Genomic DNA, 25,799 nt, shown 5'->3' with positions numbered 1-25,799 from the left:
ATGTTCTAAAAATCAGGATCAATGTATATTGTAATTCAGCATTTTCTGCAACAACCTACCAAAAAGTCTACTTGTTTAATTTTTTCATAGTCCAAAATCTCCTTATTTGCTACTCTAATAAGTGCTGAACAAGATTTGCGGATAATTGAAGGGGAAATGACAAAATCATCGCACACACTTCCATTGGGATACATAAGTGATAGTTCAATAATAGCATTAGTGTCCTGAAAAAAAAATAGTATTTATTTATCGTAGAGTAGGATAAAGCAATCATGAAACATGTAGTTACCTTTTATCAGAAAGTTTTGTTAAGTATGCAAGTACCTTAATCACTTCATTAAGTTGAATTAAGAGTGATAAGACAAAAGAAACTATAAAACATAAGTGTAATGTATGTTTCTCATAATAGCTGACTGTAATTTATTTAAACTGATTTGATCCAAACTGAACAAAGTATCTTTGTCAAACATCAAACAAAATATTAAATAAGATAAATTGTATGGCAATTCTTTTACCAGCAAATTATCTACCAATAACTATAGTTTTGAAAAAAAATGTTTTAGAAGAAAGTGACTATTTCGAAGGCAAACATCATACCTGGTCAAGATCTGACACTAAAATTTCCACTGGGTCTAAAAGAGTTATCGGAACATTTCCTGGAGTATTTTCTTGGACTTCAGCTATGTACGTATCATTTTCAAATTTTGGAGCATTATCATTTTCGTCTTCAATGATAATTGTAACGTCTGCTGTTGCATTTGTAGAACCGTGTTGGTCATCAGGATAGAGATCCACTTCCTGGGCCTAATGATGAAATAACATTAAGCATGAAAAAACTTGTTTTATTTATTTATTTTGTCGGGTTTAACGTCGTTTAGGTCACATGGCGACAGTCCAGCTTTGATGGTGGAGGAAGACCCCAGGGGCCCCTTCGTGCATTATTTCATCACGAGCGGGCACCTGGGTAAAACCACCGACCAGCTTTTGTAATACTTCATTGAAGCATTTGAAAATACTGAAATAAACTTGTTTTATTTATTTATTTTGTCGGGTTTAACGTCGTTTAGGTCACATGGCGACAGTCCAGCTTTGATGGTGGAGGAAGACCCCAGGGGCCCCTTCGTGCATTATTTCATCACGAGCGGGCACCTGGGTAAAACCACCGACCAGCTTTTGTAATACTTCATTGAAGCATTTGAAAATACTGAAATAAACTTTTTAAGTATTTTAGAACGACGATGACTGCAGTTTTCCTTTTAAATAAAGTACAACCTACCAGAATTATAAGAACACAGACACCAGAAACATGGGCGATATCGTCTTTATCTCTATCGATGGCTTTTGAAGTGCTAATTTGGCCTTTTTGATCAATGCTGAATTGTGTTGAGCACACACCTGAAATCACAAAAGTGTGATTACAATGTCTGAACGTGGGTATAACCTTTCAATTTGTCTTTTGGACTGGTATTTTGTATCAGTAATTGTGTTTGTATATTTGACCGAAAGGCTTCAAACTGAATGTGTTTCTATATATTCTTTTGGAGGTATAAATACACACGGATTAAATACTTATAGTTAAAACATGCTATTCCATGGCATGTGTACTATAAGAACGTTAGTACCAAAAAAGCCATTCAATAAATTTTTAACAAATTGTTTCGCGAATTGTGGTCAAAATGTATTATTTTGTACGTGATATTCTGGCCAATAAAACATTTGGAAAGTTATTCGTTTCAATTTTTTAAATAATACAATAACATAAACATGATAAATACAATGGAAATAATATTTTTTATGCTAACTAGGATAACCTAAACGTTTTTAACAATCCATCGACAAAATTTAAATTGAATATCTTTTGGTAACCAAAATGTCTGCTATTTACAATTATTATAGTAAATATCTTATCAAAATCATGTCTTATGATAAACTTAAAACTAGAAAGATATTTTGAAAAATTGTAAAATTCCTGTTTCTTAAAATTCTTTTGAATGATGTATAACATGAATGATACTGAAAGAGAAACCAGTGAAACTCTAGTCACGGAAAATGTGGAAGAAACAGTAACAATTCATTTCAACTACTCTCTTCAATATTTTCTAGTGCCATGTGTGAGATGATAAATTCGTTAAAGATTATTTATAATATTTGAATCCAATTTCTTTCAAATATGTTCTGATTAATTTTAAGAATGTAATACGTTATAAAACAACCTGGAAGAATAGTGTAATTTACAGGATTTGGTATTCCAGTATCCCCGTCCCTAGCCGACACCTTCAAAATAGGACTATTCTGAAATGGTTAAAAGCAGGTATATTTCAAGTTATAAGCAAATTAAAGCAAAGTTATTCATACGTTTTTGTTTTCTTTTAATCCTAGAATCATGTGCGTTAAAATTTATATGATAATTTGTAGGATGAATGTGAATTAAATACTCACACAACACTCTGAACGTGCAAAATTAGACATGTTTATACCTATATGTATTTCTTGTGTGTGTGTATATATATATATATATATATAATATATATATATATATATATATATATATATATATATATAATATATATATATATATATATATATATATATATATATATTTATTTCCAAAGACGAATCGCCTCACCTTTTCATCACATGATACTTAAACATATAGCTTTGTTACCTTGTTGATATTTTCTGTAACTATGGCTCTGTATGGTATGCTTATAAAGAACGGAGGTTTATTCTGGACGTCCAGAACTCTGACGATGAGATCTGCCGGAACGCCTGTGTTCCCTGTACCGCTGTCATCCTAGAGCATTAAAATAAGTTTTGTGTAAAAAACAACATATTTCTATTGACACTATTACTATAATTATATGCTTTTGATAAACAGACTTTCCTTTATTTTTGACAGAGGGGATATTGAGAATTTTGGTATCACGCATACAGAGTTGGCGTTAGGATTTACCTTATCAAGGGTACATTCAATTCCTGAATCTAGATTTAACATTTTGATTCAATTAAAATAGTTTGACATTTTCATCTTTATAAAAACCAAGTCTCAAAGTTAGGTTCAAGTATTGCAACATAATCAAAATATTTAGTCCACCTGTAAAAGATACTGCTCAAAGATATACTAGACTAAGTATAATAAAGAAGCAACTCTTTGAAAATAACGATAAATATTGCCCAGATAACCAGAGTGGTATGTCATACAGGAGACCACGACTTTGTTTTACAAAGGTAAATGCACGTACCAAAACTAAAGAAACAGCTTCAAAGGCTATTAAAGAGAATTCTCATTTTCTTTTTGAATTAAAAAGAAATCTCATTACCTGCGCATAAACATCAAATTGGTAATAATTGTTGGTACCATAATCTAATTCTTTCGTTAACGTGACTTCAGCCGTTTGAAAATCTATGCTGAAGTGCGCATTATAGTCCGCTGCTGTAGAATAAGACTGAAATGACAAAGACTGAAATATTCACACGCATAACTGGTTTTCATTTTAAAATCCTTACCATTCATATCAATCGTATCAAACTATATGTAAAGTATTCAAACCAAAAACATATACAGTGTACACTTTTCATTATAGGATCCATCAACAGCCATAACTTCTTAACTTACATAGTAAGGTATGCAAATATGTCATCATATTATGACCGATTTAGTGATGGGAATAGTATTGGTACACAAAAGGAAGCATATCAGTTGATATACACTTTAGATAATATAATATGTTAAATCTGGCTTTAATGCTGTTTTATAAAGCTTGAAAGCACGTGTAAACATTCAGCGGACATGCGTGTATGTATAAAGATATCTTTTCGGTGACAATCTTTGTGTTAAGTCTTGATAAAAATGTACTTGATGCAATAAAATGAAAAACACAGTTACGCGCTTGATGCATAAACGCCACCTTATCCATTTTTTCATTAGCCGTTTGCAAGATATTCACTTAAGTTAAAACAATTCTAAAGTGGGGCAACATTTTAAAGAGGGCTGTGACTAAATACAGAGTTGGTGCGCCCGTGATATATTACAGACTCCGGTATATACCGGATTAATTAAATTTGAACAAAAATACCTTAAATGTATATATTTTGTAACCATGGTGATTCTAACCCTAACCTTTAGTCAGTATATTATGCACATTATACACTAAATGCGTGCGGACATGCAAAAAAAAATGAGTATTTTTGCCGTGCGTTCCATTTGATAATAATTCCGCTCAAGCGCAGAACGGCTGCACCAACTCTGCAATGAGAAACATTCTTTAAAGAGTCCTTTCCATGCTAAAACCCGTTTCGTTCAAAATATTGGCAATCACTTTTAATTCGGTTTGTAAAAAGCCAAAGGCATACCAAATCAAGGGTCTTGCAAATCTGGCTTTGACTGTCCATCTTGGAAAAGAAATAATTGAAGTTAATTGTTGAAAAAATACTTACCTGTGCGTTGGGCTAAAAATAGAAACAATACTATAGGTTATTATTTTTTAGAAAAAAAAAAATGAAACGAGACATTGACTTTGAATATGAAATTAGAATTACCAAATTGAATGCCATGCACAAATCATCCTAATCGGGTTTTAAGCGTTTTTTCATAATTTCATCCAGTTTTAAATTACATACTTTTTTATTATTAGATAAAAAATCACATAATATAAAAGTTCTTCCTGAAACCCTTTAACTTTGTACATGCTGTTTTGTACCAAACTGTATATTATCTTCGTCATTACCTTTTATTAATGTGTTGAATTTTGTTTAGATGGAATGTAGGCTATCAATTTGTTGCAATTTAAGTTCAAGCTATTTTTCAACGTGTAAACACTAGATACGATTTTATCTAAATAATATATTTTCAGTGCTTTTAAACAAAGTCTGCTCATACTTATCTAGGAATGTGACGCGTAATTACGCCAAGCTGCTCCTATGATGTCTATTAATTTCTACATCTTTAAATGAAGGGGATATACTTATTACACATATTACTACATTTTTCAACTGATCAAACTAATATACTAGTTAATGGTAATATCCAATTTAATTTCACGAGTACAAAACTACTTGACTGTAATAACATGAATTATAAATGATCCGATCCGAAACTATTAAATTATGCATATAAGTTTTAACGAGAACACAAATATGAACAATTTATATCAAAGTATAACAGTACCCTATCAATCGTAATATTGTAAAACCATATGTTGCAAGGATATTGTAGGATAAAATGGGTAAAACTTTGATAAGCAACGTTGAAAATACAACAGAAAAGGACGTTAACTTTTACTGTACATGTAAGGTCAATCATGAAGAAACTATTTACATGTAGTTATACTATAAGTTTTTTTTTCAAATCAAAGCTCACCTGCCAGTGATGACTTACAAATTAATGCCACAGTGCTTGATTGCCTTTCACATGATCGAATAGGAAATAACTAGACAAGTCAGAAACAAATCCGTCGTGGTTTTCAAACATACATAAGACAAAACGATTAAGCGTATAATTACCCACATACGATAACGAATTCCTTGTGTACCAAAAAAATTACTGTCAGTATCAGTTGCTGTTATGCTCGTAAATGTTTCGTTCCCGAGGAAAGGCAGCTACAATTGAAGTAGAATAAAGTCGATAACAAATATAAAGGGTGGATACATTTCACCCACTATATATGCCTGTAATAAGCTCAATTTAAGCGTTCAAAAATTCGTATATAAATGCATTTTCTATCAACTTTACTTACTCTGTTATTTCAGAAATTATTATAATAACATTTCCAGAACTTAAACAACTGAACAAATATTTTAAAATATATCATACCTCTTTTATATTCCAGGAATAATGTGGGGTTTTGAACACAGGTGAGTTGTCGTTAATGTCTGAGATGTATAAAATTGTGCTGAAATTATTCTGAAAAGAAACAAAAGACAATCAACACTATGGAAAATAGTTAAGTGTGAATCTGAAAAAGTCTGTATTATCAGGATATTCGAATCATGTTATAACCAAAGCATAACAAATATTTTTTGAGAATAATTTTTATCAATAATTATAACTACAAAGAAGTCAGATATACATCTGTGTTTAAATTGGTGTTTTTATCTTTATTTTTCTTTTTGACCCTTGAAGGGCCATTAAAAACTTTTGTTGTGGCAATATTTCATTTAGAAAATGCCCTTATTTTTTTGTTACCATTGTTACAAGCCAACTAAATTATCAACATAAGAATAAGAACAGTTTTTAGGATTTTCATTTGCCAAAAGCAGCAAATATTACCATATAACCAATGAGGTCAGACGCAACAAGCTTTAGCACGACGGAACTTTTTCCAGGTGGCTGCAAAAGTTAAAAGTAATATTGATCAAAAGCTTTTATATAGAAATCTAGAACAAAGCGATAGATTTAAAAAATACAAATCTCACAGAAAAGTTTGTCGATGTAATTTTAGAGGAATTATTTCCATCTCTCCCTAAGGAGTTGTCTGGTATTTTCTTTTCAAACTATTAAAACACTGAGTATGACTTTTATTGTCGCGATTAAACTTATCTTTTAAAGAAAGACAGAGTGTCATAAGAATTTTCGAATCACACACTTGGCTTAACATTTGACATATTAAAGTTCCATATAATGGCTTTAAATTTTTTATAAACAGCAGATGAAATTGCTGTTCTAATAAAAGTTATGCATAATTACATAGGTAGAAAACAGTTCTCGTAATATTGCACATGAACTTTTACGATTAGCCATTAGGGGAGGTAATAAAAACAATGAACACAATAAAACTTTCTATTAATATGTTAATTAATATTCAGCCCTTGCTAAATATTATAGAAAGTAATTATTGAAAATAGAATTTAACGGAAAATAAATATATTTTACATTGATAAAGAAAAATGTGGCAGTCATATTATACAAAAAGACATTACGAGCCTTGAAGTTCGTGTCCTTTGTAGAAATGCTAGGAACGGTAAAATGAAAAAAAAAAACAACAACTAAAGTTAATGGCATTGAAACAATATTTACATACTAGACCATTCGGATCGCTGTCTAGAATAGTCTTTGTGATAACTTGCCCCGTGATATTATTGCCATAGGTCTGGTTCACATAAACTATATTAGCGGTTTCAATGTTTGCTGGTCTAACACTGATTTGTTCTCCTGCATCGGCATGTGTACCTGTGAAGCTGAAGAGAACTGTTCCTAAAATAAATGGAAAAATTCTATTGTATTTGATATTGTTCTGATTGTACTGTCGCTGATTAACATATTGTTATAATAGTCTATAATGCACTGAAAACAAGAACCGTATCATCCCTTTGACCATTTGATAAAATATTTATTAAAAACATAATGAAAAGCATTGAATACATTTTTACGGAAAAAGGAAACGTGTACATGAGGTTTCACACATATGCTCATTCATATGAAAATTTATGAACAAACAAATTACACTACCCAAAGTATGAACTCTGTATGCTTTTTAACTAATGTATGCCATATTTACGCCTTATTCAGTTAACATCTAAGCTCATACCTGTAAGATTCTTTCCGAAAATATCTTTTGTATTATCTTTTTGCAATCAAATACTCAAACACAAATTGCAAGTGACATTTATCTAGTATTATGCAATAACTATGTACGAACTGAATTATGAGACAAGCATTTTCAATATGCGTATAGTTCATTATTAATAAATAAGATAACATTTACATGAATGGAGAAGTTAAAACAATTTCAGAGTTTTGCATGATTGTATGTATGACCCTATGGTCATATTCAATATATCGAAAATAGGAAACCAGCCCATTTAAGATACAAGAAAAAAAAGTAGCTGCATATTTCAGAACACTACAAATCGTGACAGCTACGGTAACCATTGTTTCAATCCAGTATAAAAACGCCGAACAAATGAATAAATCAAACTAGATCTAATTTTGAAAGCAAAGTTGTAGTTTAAGAACGCCTCTACGTATAAACTAATCTCAAAAAATTCACCGTTTCAAACCAAATACCATCTAATTTTTTAAAGAATAGCAGCAAATTACCATTCGGAGTACCATCGGGAAATGTGACATATCTTGGGTTACCAGTTATAAATGAAGAGCTGCACATGCTTTCTCCTGTGAAAGAAATGCTAGATATGATAGCATATATAATATACAAACATTTAAAGCATGCATAATGGCGAATTCTACCTGAGAAACTACTTCAGTTTATCTTGGATTGGATTTAACTTTTGGACAAAAACAAAGAATCGAATGTAGTGTACCTTTCTTGGCAAATTTTACAACTTCAGTGCTTCAGTATTATTATATTTTCAAGTCCTTTGGGATCATGTAGTCCATCCAACATATATGTAATAGAGTTCTGCTTTAGCTGGGGCTAAGGGGGCGTGAGAGGTATTGCACATTTAATTACCTCTAATAAAGAGACTCCATCAAACCGAATCTGCTATCATTCTTTTCAGGTGTATTTATTTATTTCTTTTTGCTTCCAAAGGATCTTTTTTTACAGATTTTATTATACAACGATTGTAATGAAAGCAATTATATAAATAATTTTGAAAGATATTCAAAATAACCATCACGTTTCAAAATTTAGAAGTGTTATATAATACGAAATAAACCACTCACCTATTGTTACCAATAGTATTACTGTTCCTAATTTGAAACAGCTGCTTCCAAGTCGCATTTTGTCAAGTAACTGCAAAATAGTTTTATTGTGAGCAGTTTTATATCAGTCTAACATATGAAACACATGTTCTTACATGACTTGTAAACATATGTACAGAACTTTCCTAGGATTCTGGTTGTGAATATATGGCACCGAATATTGCACTATATTAATAAAATGTGCATTTTAAATGCGTGAATGCGTGCGTGCAAGCGTGCGTGTGTGTGCGTTGCAGATTTGGAATGAGAGTAGAGGAACTGCATGATGTCTACGTTTAAAAAGTTAAAAGTATTTGAAAAGGGTCTATGTCCCTATGTATAGTCAAGATACTAAAGACTGTCATATGAAAATGGAAATGAGTTGCGAGGAAATTTTCCAATAGATACAACATCGCATTAACAGTAAGCCTGATGTAAAAAAAACTGATAGAATTTACTCTCAATTTAACAATACTTTCCATACACAGGTATTAGATGCATGTTACATCGTTGATTCACACAGAACAATCAATTCGTGATAACAATAATGTTAAACCTATATTAAGTAAATTACAATGTATGGTTGTCATTTAAACGAAGCATTTTACAAATGTTTAAGGCAGTCCTGCACTTTGATATACCGGAAGTGATGGCGTAACGTCATAGAATAAAGCCTTGATTCGGTGTACGAAAATGAAAATCATATAAAGAATTAATGACAATGACAACTTGTGAGCAAGTTTATTGCACTGTTACTATATTTCTTAAGTTAAAAAAAGAAATTAAAACATTATGACATGTTAAATAATTCAAAATAATGTCTTACAATTAGCGTGAAATATTCGGTTCACTTTAATCATAGTCAAATATCTCAAAAATAAGCGCACGGACCTATACATTTTATTTCACCACAGTAAAGGCAATATGTTTATTTACAACTGTGAGAAGATTCATCAAAATATACAATTTAGAAAAAAATCTATTAGCGAAAATGTTTTGAAAGTTATGATTTTCCCATATACTCCATTATGAAAAATTGCGTAAGATCAACATTTTTCAAATCAGTCTTGGAAACAATCAAGCACACAAGCCTATCCTTTTATTTGCTGAATTTTCTAGGTATTTTCTGAAGTTTTAAAAAATCAGAGTTTAATCCAATTCTACATTGTAGAAAAAGTTTCCATCCAAACATACAGAACTACCCTAATTAATAGGAAAATTGCTTAATTGCGTCTTGAAAGTAAATATTTTGGACAAAGACTTTTTTTTTACCTTTTATGCAAAACAAATTATTGTTCTGTTTTTTTTTTGGCGTATGAGGGGCTCACCTCCAGAGTTATATCAATGTTTACAAAATACAGAAAATATTATCATTGATAGTGATTTAATACAGAACAAACACAAAGTGATTAAGCGAAATCTATATAGTATTCATTTATAAACACGGATGTTATGAGTAATATATTAAGTAATTCGTGTTCCGTTAGGGCCAGCGCCTGCTCCGTGTGAACGACGGTACGTTGGCGAAGCGCGACAGTACGATGATGACGATCCGTTGTACTGTCGCGCTTCGCAATCGTTCTGTTGCGCTTCACCATCTTAGTGTCGCACTTCGCCATCGCACTGTCGCGCTTCACCATCGTAGTGTCACCATCGTACTGTCGCGCTTCGCAATCGTACTGTCTGCTTCATCACGTAAACAGAGAAAGGTTGATGAAACGCGACAGTACGATGCCGAAACGCGACAGTATGATGGTGACACTACGATGGTGAAGCGCGACAGTGCGATGGCGAAGTGTGACACACGATGGTGAAGCACGACAGAACGATGGCGAAGTGCGACAGTACGACAAACTGTCACCATCGTATTGTCGCGCTTTGCCATCGCAATGTCGTACAGCGCGACAGTGCGATTGCGAAGAACGACACTATGATGGTTAAGCGCTACAGTACGATGGCGAAGTGCGACAGTACGATGGACTGTACTGTCGGGCTGCGCTATCGTACTGCTGTGTTATCACCGTCGTAATGTCGCGCTTCGCCATTGTACCGTCGTACCTTCTCACTTCGTGTTCACAGGGAGCAGGCGCTGACTCTTACGCAACAGTGTACGCTACACTTTCAGTCGTACGTTCATACTTAAAAATTATGAATCTTAGGTACTGGTAATATTTAATAGAATTGTGAAATAATGGTATTTAACTGTAGGCAAACCCCTGAAATATATTATTTATTCAAACTTTTATCTGTCAATGTTACATATAATGACGGATATAAATTTAAATAAATACCTTTGAAGTTATAATCCTGTTCAATATCACCGTACAAATAAAGCCAAATAACTTTGTAGATTTGTACAAAACAACCTTATGTACTCATTCGCCTGTTAGTCTGACTTAGATCACCAAATATTGTTGAGATACGAAAGGATAAAATATCATAAAATACCTTATGACCCGCAGGTCCCAACAAGGTATCATAAACCCGCGAGGCTTCGCCGATTTCTGTAAATCAAAGAAGATAATGTCTTGTGACGAAAATTTAAATACGTCAGAAACAACAATGGCTGATCATTGGAAAGTGTCGGGCAAGCGGGTCTGGCTAACGATCATTCAAGAATCGGAGATTGATTTTCTCTGCCATTTCTACATTCAAGAAAATTTATTTATGTTATCAAATTATGCCTATTGTTCAACAAATGTAAAGACAGTTTACCAGAAAATGCGATGTAAAATAGACTTAAGGATGTGCTAGACATAATTATTTTTGTTGTTGTGTTTCTTAAAATAGATTAAGCGTAGTAAGTGGCTATTCTTACGGTCCCGTACGAAGCTATTCTGTCAATCTATCTTTCGATAATGTCAAAACTCTCACGGGGCGTAGACATTTGGCGCGTCAAACCACAAAGAATATTAAAAGACTGAAGTGTAAAAAGATAGCAAAAATAGCTTGGTTTAAAGTAAAAGTAAACAAGAAATATCTTTAAAAATGATGGTCGGCGAATTGTAATAAGGAAAGAAGTTTATGAATTTTTCATCTAACATTCATCTTTCATCTAGCATTTTTCAAATTGCAAAACTAAACACCGCACTTTAACAATTTAAATGGTTTTCTTTTAATTTTTCGCAAAGGTTTCGTATGGTTGCAATTTTGTTTCGTTTATCCTTAGACGAATAATTACAGCAGTAGTTTGATGAAGATTCATGAAGCGGTTCATGAGAAGAGGTCATTAAACGTGTTTATATTTTTAGCTAAATGGGTCCCTATCCCCATTTGTAACAAAATAGCAGGAGACCTTACGATATTGTTACACATCGAGTTTGATAAAAATCCATTACATTTTAGTGGTTAATGCGAAGAAAGGCATATCTGCTTTTAGCTATAGTGGTCCCTAATACGGCCCAAGTTCCTATATAAATAAATTTGGAAGAGGACCTTATAATGATGCTCCAGACCAAGTGTGATAAAGATCCACCAAGCTGTTCATGAGACGCTATATAAAGGCATTTCTAGTTTTAGCTCTAGCAGCCCCTAAGAGGGGTCAAATGTCCCAGCTGAACAAAGTTGGCTGCGGGCCTAATAAAGATGCTACAAATGAAGTTTGATTAGAATACATGAGAAAAAATCAATTAAAGGATTTTTTTATTTATTATTTTTATTTATTTCTAAAATAGGCCAACTGATCCCGCTTTAACAAATGCATATTCGCTATTCATGATTCTTTGGACAATGACGTCACACCTATAAAAAAGTGAAGGTCAAGCAAAACATACAATTGTAATTATTTCAATATTTCTGTTTCATAAGTTTGACCGTAGTAATATCACATAGATAAACTGTATGCAGCGTACGTTCATTTCAGTGTAATGAGATTCAGTCATTATATAGCATATATATATAATAAAACAGATTTCAACTGAGTTTAATATTTGCATACCATACTAAAGAAAAATATTCATATATAATAAATCAGTTAAATAATTTATAACAAATATATCAAAGCAAACAAGTACTCATTTTAATATGCAATCTGAATAAGTCACAAAAGCAAGAAACCTTTTCATATACAGATGACAATTGTTACAAGGAAACTCTTTTAAAAAGCAATTCTCTACGTAAAAGACTCTTATCACACCCTTATTCATGTGATACGCAGACCGTATTCAGCTCTTTTTTTAATTTGATATAGGTTTTTATCATATTTATTAAACTTACTTATCATTTTGAGATATATCACTATTCTTGCTAAATATACTGAGCCAAAGTTAGCTTTAAAACTGTGAACAGCGCCGTTTAGGATAAACGCTTTGTCTACATTTCACTCAGCGTTGCACAATCAACAGAGTGAAAGAAATTGACACTCTCGTCCAATCAGGCAGAGTGTTGCATAAATCTTCCATTTTGATAAATTATCTATAATGCGTTATCAAGTAGTTTGATTTGCAAACTGAAGTCACGTGGCATAGGTAGCGAAAACGAATTTAGACGGCGTTCGCCGAAAAAGTAACTTTCAGGCAGTTTAAGGTGAGACATCATCAATACAGCAAATAACTGCATTGAACTGCTCAAGGGCTGGGAGGTGGATAAGAGCAGGCGGGTGAAAATTGTAGCAATATGCTGTTCTTGAGAAGAAAGAATGCTTTATATTATCTGTAGTTGCTGTAAATATTTTGTAACTGAGGAAATGGAGGTGACGCGATTGGCGAGTGAGGGGGACTAAGAAATCTTCTTTCGAGATGGAAACTAAATCAAGGTGGACTTTGTACATAAAGGAAAGTCTATCATCAATACGTCTGAGATCAAGGCGATGAAGTTTGAGGGATTATGTCTTTGACACTGGAGGCTTGACGGTAGTCCGCCTTAATCCAACGAGCTACCAGTCTCTGGACACCCTCTTTCTGGTATAGGGTGACCACACTCCAGAGCTATATTCCAGCTGGGGTCAACAAGTGCCTAGTATGCATTGTTGTGGAAAAAAAATGACTTTCTATTACATTCGCTATGAAATCTGCTCTGAACAGGATTACAACTTACATAAAAATGGCAAAATATTTGGTAAAAATAATAAGTTGTATACTCACAGAAGATAGAGAGGCTTCTTAGTAGAAATTAAACAGCTCCCCTATTTTTTCAATAATTTTGTCGCGCAGTAATCTAACAGTTATGCATTTCGCAATAATAGTTTAAACACTATTTTAAAAGATTTTACTTTATTTGTAATTATTTTGGGTTATACTTTAAGTATAGCGACACTGTTTTAACGTAATGACTGTAGGTCTATAATTGGCTTCATCGTAAGTTTATGCACTGTTGTCATTGAATCTGCTTTAGCCTTTATTACTGTGGATAAGTCTATGATAAGCAATTAGTTGGCATAAGCAGTGATGAACAAAATGTGCACTACTGATTTATAGTTTTTCATGCATTATACTTTTTAGGTACTTGCTGCTTCACATTTACGAGTATCTGTTTCATTTTTGTTATACACCTCTTTGATTTTGTGCGTGTGCATGCGAGGCGGTGGGGGGAGGAGGGAGGGGTGGCAGTGTGAGGTGAGGGGTAAGGGGGGAGAGTCGGTTTAGATAAAAGCCAACAATGTTAGTCATAAAGTTGTAATACAGTGCGAAAATAGGTGCACAATGGCATATTGACATAGGGCGATCTGGTAAATTTGAGGATAATTGCACTGATGAAATTTTACCGAGGCACAGCACCTAACTCTCAAATATGCTCCATATGTTTATTTTGTTGATCCTTTTTAATCATTTTTGTTGTTGTTGTCTTCAAGATCGTTATCGTTGAAAAAAAAAAAAAACATTTATAGAATCATCCTAATGAGAGCGTACATAAAATCGATGTGATAATCACATTATTAATTTCGTTCTGATAACATTGAAACGGTTAGCATCGCGGCTGATATCATGCTGTTGTTAAGGTTGTTATTCATGTTAAAACTGGATGTCTTGATTCAATGTCATTTATGCGGATAACATACAATAAAACAACCTATATCCAACATTTACATATGCAATTGTGGTGATGATTTAGTTCGTATAAATTCTCTCTACTTTATAATAATTTATAATGCGACTTGTATCCTAGCGGATCTACGTTGAAAGTTCAACTGTTCTGAATAATGTTATATCTTAACATCAATATATACAACTTCTAATAATATATTATAGTATTCCACGTAAGATCCAGTTTACTTACAGAGAGAGAAAATATAGTTCTGTCCCAATCAGTTTAAAAAGTACTTAAAAGTCACTAGCTGATTCATGAGACATGAAAAAGATTTGGTATATATAGCAAATGTGAACCAGTACGAAGTGATAGTACAATTCTGCCTGTATTAGTAAAGCGATTCGAAACTAATCTTATTGGGTTAGTGGACTTGCTGTGGCATATGCGTGTTGGTTTGTACTGCTAGGCGCTTTGCCGTAATGGGTCTGGTATATTGTGGTGGTGAATTAGTTCGTATAAATTATCTCTACTATATAATAATTTATAATGCGAACTTGTATCCTAGCGGATCTCACGTATGGGAAAGTCAACTGTTCTGAATATAGTTATATCCCTTAATGCAAATTATCTCTATATATAATCAAAGTATCCACGAGATCCAGTTTACTTTCAGAGAGAGAAAATATAGCTTCTCTGGTCCCAATCAGTTAAAAAGATTAAAATGTCACTACTGATTTATGAGACATGAAAACAGAGATTTGAGTATATATATGCAAATGTTGAACCAGTACGAATGTGTATTACAATTCGGGCTCGTATATAAAGCAGCATCGAAACTAATCTTATTGGGTTAGTGGACTTGCTGTGGCATATGCGTGTTGGTTTGTACTGCTAGGCGCTTTGCCGTAATTGGTCTGGTATATTGTGGCGGTGATTTAGTTCGTATAAATTCTCTCTACTATATAATAATTTATAATGCGAACTTGTATCCTAGCGGATCTCACGTATGGGAAAGTCAACTGTTCTGAATATAGTTATATCCCTTAATGCAAATTATCTCTATATATATTCAACGTATCCACGAGATCCAGTTTACTTTCAAAGAGAGAAAATATAGCTTCTCTGGTCCCAATCAGTTAAAAAGACTAAAATGTCACTACTGATTTATGAGACATGACAACAGAGATTTGAGTATATATATGCAAATGTTGAACCAGTACCAATGTGTAGTACAATTCGGGCTCGTATATAAAGCAGCATCGAAACTAATCTTATTGGGTTAGTGGACTTGCTGTGGCATATGCGTGTTGGTTTGTACTGCTAGGCGCTTTGCCGTAATGGGTCTGGTATATTGTAGTGGTGATTTAGTTTGTATAAATTCTCTCTACTATATAATAATTTATAATGCGAACTTGTATCCTAGCGGATCTCACGTATGGGAAAGTCAACTGTTCTGAATATAGTTATATCCCTTAATGCAAATTATCTCTATATATATTCAACGTATCCACGAGATCCAGTTTACTTTCAGAGAGAGAAAATATAGCTTCTCTGGTCCCAATCAGTTAAAAAGACTAAAATGTCACTACTGATTTATGAGACATGAAAACAGAGATTTGAGTATATATATGCAAATGTTGAACCAGTACGAATGTGTAGTACAATTCGGGCTCGTATATAAAGCAGCATCGAAACTAATCTTATTGGGTTAGTGGACTTGCTGTGGCATATGCGTGTTGGTTTGTACTGCTAGGCGCTTTGCCGTAATTGGTCTGGTATATTGTGGTGGTGATTTAGTTCGTATAAATTCTCTCTACTATATAATAATTTATAATGCGAACTTGTATCCTAGCGGATCTCACGTATGGGAAAGTCAACTGTTCTGAATATAGTTATATCCCTTAATGCAAATTATCTCTGTATATATTCAACGTATCCACGAGATCCAGTTTACTTTCAGAGAGAGAAAATATAGCTTCTCTGGTCCCAATCAGTTAAAAAGACTAAAATGTCACTACTGATTTATGAGACATGAAAACAGAGATTTGAGTATATATATGCAAATGTTGAACCAGTACCAATGTGTAGTACAATTCGGGCTCGTATATAAAGCAGCATCGAAACTAATCTTATTGGGTTAGTGGACTTGCTGTGGCATATGCGTGTTGGTTTGTACTGCTAGGCGCTTTGCCGTAATTGGTCTGGTATATTGTGGTGGTGATTTAGTTCGTATAAATTCTCTCTACTATATAATAATTTATAATGCGAACTTGTATCCTAGCGGATCTCACGTATGGGAAAGTCAACTGTTCTGAATATAGTTATATCCCTTTATGCAAATTATCTCTATATATATTCAACGTATCCACGAGATCCAGTTTACTTTCAAAGAGAGAAAATATAGCTTCTCTGGTCCCAATCAGTTAAAAAGACTAAAATGTCACTACTGATTTATGAGACATGAAAACAGAGATTTGAGTATATATATGCAAATGTTGAACCAGTTCCAATGTGTAGTACAATTCGGGCTCGTATATAAAGCAGCATCGAAACTAATCTTATTGGGTTAGTGGACTTGCTGTGGCATATGCGTGTTGGTTTGTACTGCTAGGCGCTTTGCCGTAATTGGTCTGGTATATTGTTGTGGTGATTTAATCGTAATTCTTCTACTAATTATATATATATATAATATATAATGGGTTTTATTATATGCGCAAAATAACCTGTTATCTTCGTGATTCCTTATCCTGTTCGGTTAGAGGCCGTCAGACAATTTTGTAACTATTTATGACGCATCTCCCTTTAATGAAATTATAAGCATATATTTCTTAAACAAAATGATACGTTTACATTGCCATTTCAATCATGGTCAGCAATGGAATAACTTAGAATTTCACCAAACTTATACCACCCGCTTATGTCATATTTCCAGATATTGTATATAAACTTCATCATGATTCAGAACTGTTGATTTTTTTTAAGTATCCTGTAGCCATCCCATAAGGGAACAGGACATTTTCAGAACGTTCTATTTATACAATCATCACACAATGCTATATAATGACTGGTCAATTATTATTTTGTGTAATAAAGTCTATAAAGATACTTTTGAAACGTAGTACGAAGAATGCAATCAATCAAAATAATTACAGAGATTCTGTGAAATTATTGAGGATATGTACTATTTAGGAAATTAAATGAAATACCTACAGGAACAAACATTGTATTATTAGCGCTGTTAGTAAATATTCTTCTGAATGCCAAAATGGTAGATAGATACTGTAGTTGTAGATAATGTTAAGTATAAAGTTTTCATGGAATCTGGATTTTAATTTGAAATTGCAAAGCGGGAGTATAGGATTATCAAACATATAAATGAATTAAAGTCAAATGATAGTATTACTCAAAGTAATATTTTAATTCCGAACAGTACCAAGTAAGTTAAATAGTCATATTTGCGTATTTGCGTATATGCTCCTAGTAATGATGTAAACAGTCTTCTAGCCGTATTTGGTAGCTTGTTCTTGTTAGCTGTGATCCACCGATCATGGTTTATATTGGTTACAGCGACACCATGAGCCTTAAAAGTGTTAGAGTGAGCCTTCACTGTATGTCAGGGTAGTAGTCTCAATTATAGGTCCGCACATATCTGCGTCAACGATGTTTGCAACCTCTCGAACAGTTTTAGCTAAAAGCCAATAAGTAATTCTGCTCAGGACTGCGTTTTAAGTCAGCCGGTGCATGAAAAATTTTACAACTTGGTCACAACTTCTTTTATCAAAGCTAAGGATGACATGTTTTTAGAATATGGATTAAAAATGAGTCTATGGTAATTTCTATAAAATAGTCATTCCACTGTAGTTTGGCAAGTTTTCAAAGTTATTATTCTGTGTTATGATCTATGTCGTAAGTTCACCTGCATTTGTGTCCACAAGAGACTAAGATGTTGACAACAATCCCAAGTTGTACGATTTTGTCGGGCGGAGATGCAATTTGATATCTTTTTTCAATGCCTTTGAGCATAAAGTGATCTGTCAAAAACACTTGATAAACATCTTGTTTGCTCTACCCCTGATGCATGAAGTTCCCAAGTTGAATGTAGTTTCCTAGTACAGATCCTATCTTCGAGACCTTAGTTTTATCATTGATAAGTGACTTGTGAAAAAGTGTACCGGTACACAAATACATCACTGTTTTGCAATATCATTTCAGATACAATGTTGGAAAATAAAAGAAAAACAAGAAAAATTAAAAAAAAAAATGATAAGATAATTATATAAAAATAAAAAGAACTTATTTGGATGGGGATGTACCTCAGGCTACATCTTATGGGGTATATATTTCTCAATTAATCCGGTTTGCCAGAGCGTGTAGTCATGTCAAGCATTTTAATGAACGTAATCAATATATTACAAGTAAACTTCTTCAGCAAGGCTACCGTTATTACAAATTACGTAAATATTTTACTAAATTTTATTATCGTAATTCTGATTTAGTTTTAAAATTCAATAGTAATTTAAAGACACTTCTGCGAGAAGGTATTTCTAAACCCGTTTTTTATGGGGATGTGGTTTACAAACTTCGTAAGATCTTGGGTCATGGTAATTTTCCAAATGTATTTGAAAAGATTATCAAACGTTTTATTAAAAGAGGTTACGACCCAACTGTTTTGAGACATACCGCATGTTTAGTGTTCAGCCCGTTTACAGTTGGACACTACGCTTCCCTCTTTGATTGCGTCTGACGAAAGAGGGGGAGGACTCTATGATGAGCAGTTTTAAAATCCTATCAGGACTGAACTGTTTTGATATTTGTCTTCTGACCTGTTTCGTCAGGCCCTTAAGGGTGTTTCTCTTGTTGCTCTGTCTTCTGAAAAGGCATTGAGTACATACGTTTTTGGTTCTTAAGGTTTGCTTTTTATATATTTATACACGAGCATTTTTGTGTTTTACATGCCTTGCCTTTTTGTTTCCATTACGTTTGTTAGAGATTCACCTGGAGGGGATTACTTTTATTTACACTGTCCCATGTCTTTGGAACATGGTGGGGGTAAGAGTGAGGTTGGGTGCGCACCATAAACCGGTTTAAGCTCCCCAGTGGTGTTTTTGCCACTGACCGTTCCAAGGCGGTGCCCTACTGTGTTCCTTTGTTTGTTCGTTTTGTCCTTGTATGTTGACTTTGTGTGCGCGCGTGTGTGTATGCTTATTGTTCGTCTTGTCCTTATGTGTTGGCTTTGAGTGTGTGTGTGTGTGTTGTTCGTTTTGTCCTGATGTGTAAGCTTTGAGTGTGCGTCGGTGTGTGTGTGTGTGTGTGGTGCACGCGTTTGTGTGCTGGGGGGTTCGTTTTGAGGAGGCTGCGCTTTTGGTGCGTGGCATTCCCTGTTTGATATTTTTCTTTGTTTTTTTGGTATATAAATTTTAAGTGTATTATATTTTCTGCTCCTGCACTTGGCAAAGTTTGGGCCGGCAATCATATAAAATAGTTGTAAACATTTTTAAGGTTATAAAATAGTGTAAAGCGTTACAGCTAGCGGTTAATATTTGTTTCAACTTGTGCATTTAAAAATACTTTTTCAAAAGTAAGGTCACGCGGCTATAACTATTTGTAACGGGAGTTAAGAAGAATTGCCAGTTTTTCGCAGATCGCTGGTTAACTATGAAATTTGCATTACGGTTCAATTAAAAACATGGAATTGGATTGGAATTATAGTATTCAAACACGTGAATATGTCGTATATAAGGTTAGACTCAAATAGAGTATGTTAAGTATACATTTTAGCATGGTTCAGTATTTATAGGGATAGTATGATCATTTCATTGAGTTATTGGCTACGAAGAAGATTTATACTCAAACTAAAGCTCATGTCTGCATATAACAGGTTGTCTCTTATTAGAGTTAAATATTCGAATGAATTCGGCCTTAAGCAATTTACTAATCTACCTAGTAGTAAATACATCTGAAGCCCCTGCCAAAGATATATAAGTTTTGGTTGCTTTTCATGGCTGTAAGAACTATCCAGTTTCAATATTTTCTCCCAGCACTTATTGATGAATCTCTAAAGAGTTTGCAGAGGTCATACGTTTTAAAATGTAGATTAATTTCTTTTCTGTCAGTCCATATCTAACAGGTAGTGATTCAGTGGAGTTTTGATCTTGCATTATAAGAATGTATATATATATAACATTCTAACAAGGAGACAACGTATCTGATATTTGAAGATTTCGCGTTTGATCAGGCAGAAAGGGAGAGAAACAATTCAAGCTTGAAATGTTTTGTTAGATATTATTACAACGATTATGTTCCGGTTCCGTGAATATTGGCCTCATATGCTGTCAGACAATTTGTTGACATACATTCAGTTGTCAAGAGGTAAGTTGTAATTTTACAGCCACCACTTCCCATGAAAAGACGTTATAAAGTTAGCTGACTTGGTCGTTTTGGAGATTTATTACCTTCTAGTATAAAAACATAAATAACTTAAACATTGTAATGTAATGGAAAAACATAGCTTGAAACACAAAAATGAATCGATGTACAGTTTCAGTTTATTTCCATTCGGGGTTTGCAAAACTGCATATAAAATTCAACACAATTCTGTACTTGGCTGTAACATTTACCAGAAAGCCATGCAATAAGTACTTTAACCCTTAGCATGCTGCAGGCGAATTTAACAGCCTTTGCAAACAGCTTCGAACCAGATCAGACGCCGATTAAATCGGCGTCTGATCAGGTTCCAAGCTGTTTGCTACTCTGACAATATTTCTTCCAATTTTGGAGCAAATTGAATGAACTTTACAATTTTAGCAGACGACATTTCCAGCAGAGGACAATTTATCTAGCATGCTAAAGGTTAATACATGACATCAGAAATAGTAGGAAATCTGTGTTGAACTAAAGACAGGCCTGTAACACAAATTTTAGACAGGCGATTCGTATTAGGAGTCATGTAATGAAATAAAACAACATATAACTCGATCTCTAAGGATGTAATAAATATAAATAATCTATTTTATATGTAAATCTATTTTCACGTGGTTTAAGCTCCTCTTGTGTAAGTTTTCTACGGAAAAATGAAATACCAAATGTATCATACAATACGAATTATCAATTTTCACACTTTTTCAATCATTGGGAGAAATAAGAGCAGAACCACAAATTGTTTTTTAATAATGTGTCGGTTTACAGAAACCAAAACATAAATATCACGCCGCTACCAATTTCATTGAATTGATACACTTTTGAATTTAATCAATTATTGCCTATTTGCACTGATTATATAGAGCTGTAAAAATATCAACTATGTAAAAATCAAACACTAGCACTTTTCTAGAAATACTGAAAGTTTTACATATTTCTGGGGCAACCCAGTAAACCCAGTCAAGGTTTATATACTCCGATCGGAAGATGTGCCCAGCCTGTTAAATCTAATTTAGGTTGCCACATCACTAAATCATGTTAAATCAGCTTGACCGAGGGAATATTATCTTGATCGAGATATAGAAGTAACATTTGTATGATGACATTGAGATATATCAACAATCACGCCATGTTTTTAAAAATTGTATTTTTTGGTACATTGTCTACCCAATACAAATGAAAAATCCTCTAATAAAAAATCTGAAAAATGAACTTTTGTATATTTGTATTTATTTGCTATATTATCTAAGTATTTTTTTTTCAACATTTGGACATGGAAATGTCTTCATTATATCCGATAATCGCTATATCTATAAAGGTAAAGTTTCTTGTTTCGCTTGGGTAATCGACAAAAGTCCCCCGCTGGAATGGATGGAACAATTTATTCCAGCCGAGTCCATGGCAGGCGTCTCCCCAGCAACCATTCTAGGCCGATACTGCTGGGACTAGCACGAACTGGTCGGGATATCAACCGCGGCCGGGAATCGACCGATTGGTAGCGTTGTAGTCGAACCCGCTATTCACTACGCCACTGACTCCTCCTATGTTCGCTATAATTATAACCCTTTTATTTTATACAGAACAAAGAAGGTCTACAGTTGGGACATTTTAAAATGTTCCTTGTAACCGCAAATTTGTTTATAGGTGACCTTTACTGTATATATTCTGTTCTGTTCATAATTACTTTTAAAATAATTTGTCATCTTCTCCCGACATACGTGGAGAAGCTGTCAGTTACATGTGGAGGTAAAGTGAATACTATTACAGTATTCAGGAAGCTGGTTGTTTTACATAAATGAGAGACTGTTAGATAAACGTGTTAATTTCAAGTAAAACAAATAACAAATGTTTTTTTTTACAGTGATTGGGCTAGGCCCCATGTGAACTGCTACAGAAGTTGTTTGTGTAACAAGATACAACTTTTTGTAAAATTACAAAGGGTCATATCTCACTATATAATCACTTGTCTGTTAAATTGGGTCAGATACATTAAAACTGTAAGAACAGTTCCCATTTAAAGACTTATATCAGTATTGGGCACTATAAAGCGTTCCATAAAATTTTAACTGGCCGTTACGTCTAACCGGGCAATGTTCATTCACGTTGTGAGGATGTGCGCAAGTTCTCTAAATAATGATTTTAGTCAGATTCCTTGAAAACTGTAGAAAATGGGTTATGCGGACTAGGCTTTTTATTAGTACTACACATATAGAGCACTTTGTAACATTTCAAAGGGCAATAACTCTTTTAGCCGACGGGGTACATTCATATACTGACAACATGCACATGTCCAATGCACAGGAATACATTTCAATAAGTTTTGGTCAGATCCCTTGAAAACTGTAGGCTTTTTATTCGGATATATAATGGGTTGGCTGGATAAGCAGGCAGACTGACGGACTGAAAGTCAAGATCTCACCTCTATGCTCCTCAAAAACAGAGTATAAAAATAATAATTTAGAGCTGAAGTCATAATCAAATGCCGTATGTAGTAATCATTGTCAACAAAATCCATTTTAGTGGCAACATGTATTCAGACTTTTTCCCCTTATATTTGTACCCCTCGACAACAAAGCTGTAAGTGTGTGTGTGTGTAGAGGCGGGAGGGGGGATAATGGTTTCAGGTTGTCTGTCTGTATGTCTGTCCGTCTGTCCGGAGACACAATCTTGTGCGCACCATCTCTCCTCATCTCCTTGACACAATTTAATGAAACTTCACACAAGTGGTCAGTAACAACAGTAGTTGTGCATGAGGCATGTTAGGTTCTGTCAGAAAAAAAATTGCAGAATTACGGGACTTTGTTTTTGTTACTATACTATGTACATAGACAAAGTCTTATGCGCACCATCTCTCCTCATCCCCTTGACACAATTTAATGAAACTTCACACAAGTGATCAGTAACAACAGTAGTTGTGCATGGGGCATGTTTAGTTCTTTCAACAACAAAAATTGCAGAATTATGGGACTTTGTTTCATGTTAAAATACTATGTACATACAGTCTGCATATGCATATGCGCCTAATCTTCCGAACCCTTGCACACAATTTAATGAAACTTCACACAAGTGATCAGTGCATGGTGCATGTTACGTTATTTTAAATAAATATTCTGCATAGTTATGGGACTTTGTTTTTGTTACTATACTGTATACATACAGTCTATATACATACAGTCCACATAATTATGCAATCTTGTGTGCGTCTAATTGCAATGTACTGTGTCAGTGCATGCGGGGGTGGGGGGGGGGGGCGTTTGGGGTGTTGGGTACATTCATCACCTTTAGTGATAGCTCTAGTTCCTTATATATTCATAAGTGTAAGAAGGATGATTCACGCCGAACTTCAAGTTTTGTTCACACTCCCCGCAACCCCCCCCCCCCCCCCCCCCACCACTCAAACAAGAGAACTATCAACGGCCTCATGAATCGAATTCTTCACAATTTAGTTGTCGTTTGAAATGAAATATAAAATTGTGTTTGATTTTCAAGTGTTAGCAGTAAGTCGGTTACTTTAAATATTGCTCGGATATCATCGCAATTTAATCAAGCAAAAGTTCAATTCATGGAAGGTATGTTTGCTCTAGATCTCTTTCAGTACAGGAGTTACAGATATCTTTTTAATTAACTGAATGTATGACCTAAATTTATGCGGTGTTTGATTTTATCTGAAGTATATCAATTTAAGATGGTGTTATTATGAACAATTTACTCTCGTCGTCTCAAAAAAAATTCTATAAAAATATTTGAAACCAGCGCCTTGACTATCTTCACCCCCACCCCCCACCAAAATACAGATCTAATCAGACATGTTTGACAACCTACACTCTTGTATTTACGGTATAAAACATTAAGTGTCGTATTCGTAAATTGCCTACTTTTTGCCTCCTGATATTGAACAGGTGATATTCCAAAACTCGCCAGAGTCACTGTCGTTCGCCTGGCAAACGCAAATTTATAATAAGATAAAATAGATTGATACTTTTTATACGTTATTGTGTGTTAGGCACTCGCTAAATTTAAAGAGGAGGAAACTCACTACACATGTAATTTTGATAAAGTAACCCTATTAAACTAGTGAACATTTTGGACACAGTAAAAGACTATTGATAGTCACTTAAAAATGATGTTTGGGGTTTATTTTTAATCCAAGGAAAAGATCCCAAATTTATGGAATAAATCAAATTCCAATTAAACATTACTAAAAACATTCTTCCTGTTTACATATAAAATATTTTAGAAAAGGCATATTAGAGATAGCACCTAAAAAATCAATTCATCTTTACAGATATTTTTTTCAGAATGAAATTATAACTAAGTTCACCAATTTAATAAATATATTTATGGTTTTCCATTTCTCCATGTAATAATAAAAATATTTGATAATTAAAAATGACTTCCTCAAAAATACCTGAAGCAAAATGAACAACTCTTGTATTGAACGTTTTTTAATATTTTTATGATTTCCCAAATTATAGTCTGTATCAAAAGTCTCCACAGCTACATAAATTCAATAGAGTATAGTGTAAGTTTAGTCTACTTTCAACACTTTGAAAGAGCCTGTACTGAAATTCCTTTTGTCTTTTAATAAGTCAAAATCCAAGACTAGCTAAGAGTCTAAAACTCATGAAAAAATCTGAGTGAAAGGAAATGACATGTTCTTTATTATATACTTTCCAAAACAATACCACAAATAAACCTGGAAAGAGTTATTAAAGATTTTATAAAGTAAACCAATCTGACTAAAGTACATCTCCTATAACGCTACGCATAGGAT

At 33.6% G+C, this 25,799-nt stretch overlaps 1 protein-coding gene across 1 annotated transcript in view; it reads right to left on the bottom strand.

Annotated features, from left to right (window-relative positions):
- The window catches only part of LOC123562726 (protocadherin-23-like), a 34,854-nt gene that overhangs the window by 95 nt on the left and 8,960 nt on the right, over positions 1-25,799 (bottom strand). The window contains exons 7-9 of the mRNA XM_053525647.1: positions 2,214-2,292; positions 1,277-1,395; positions 598-804 (exon numbers count right to left, since the gene is read on the bottom strand). Of these exons, the coding sequence (XP_053381622.1) occupies positions 598-804; positions 1,277-1,395; positions 2,214-2,292 (405 nt within the window). The remainder of the gene's footprint in view (positions 1-597; positions 805-1,276; positions 1,396-2,213; positions 2,293-25,799) is intronic.

This window comes from Mercenaria mercenaria, chromosome 2, assembly GCF_021730395.1.
Source record: "Mercenaria mercenaria strain notata chromosome 2, MADL_Memer_1, whole genome shotgun sequence".
NCBI lineage: Eukaryota > Metazoa > Mollusca > Bivalvia > Venerida > Veneridae > Mercenaria > Mercenaria mercenaria.
The sequence above is the reverse complement of the archived record's forward strand: the minus strand, read 5'-3'. Positions and strand labels throughout refer to the sequence as shown.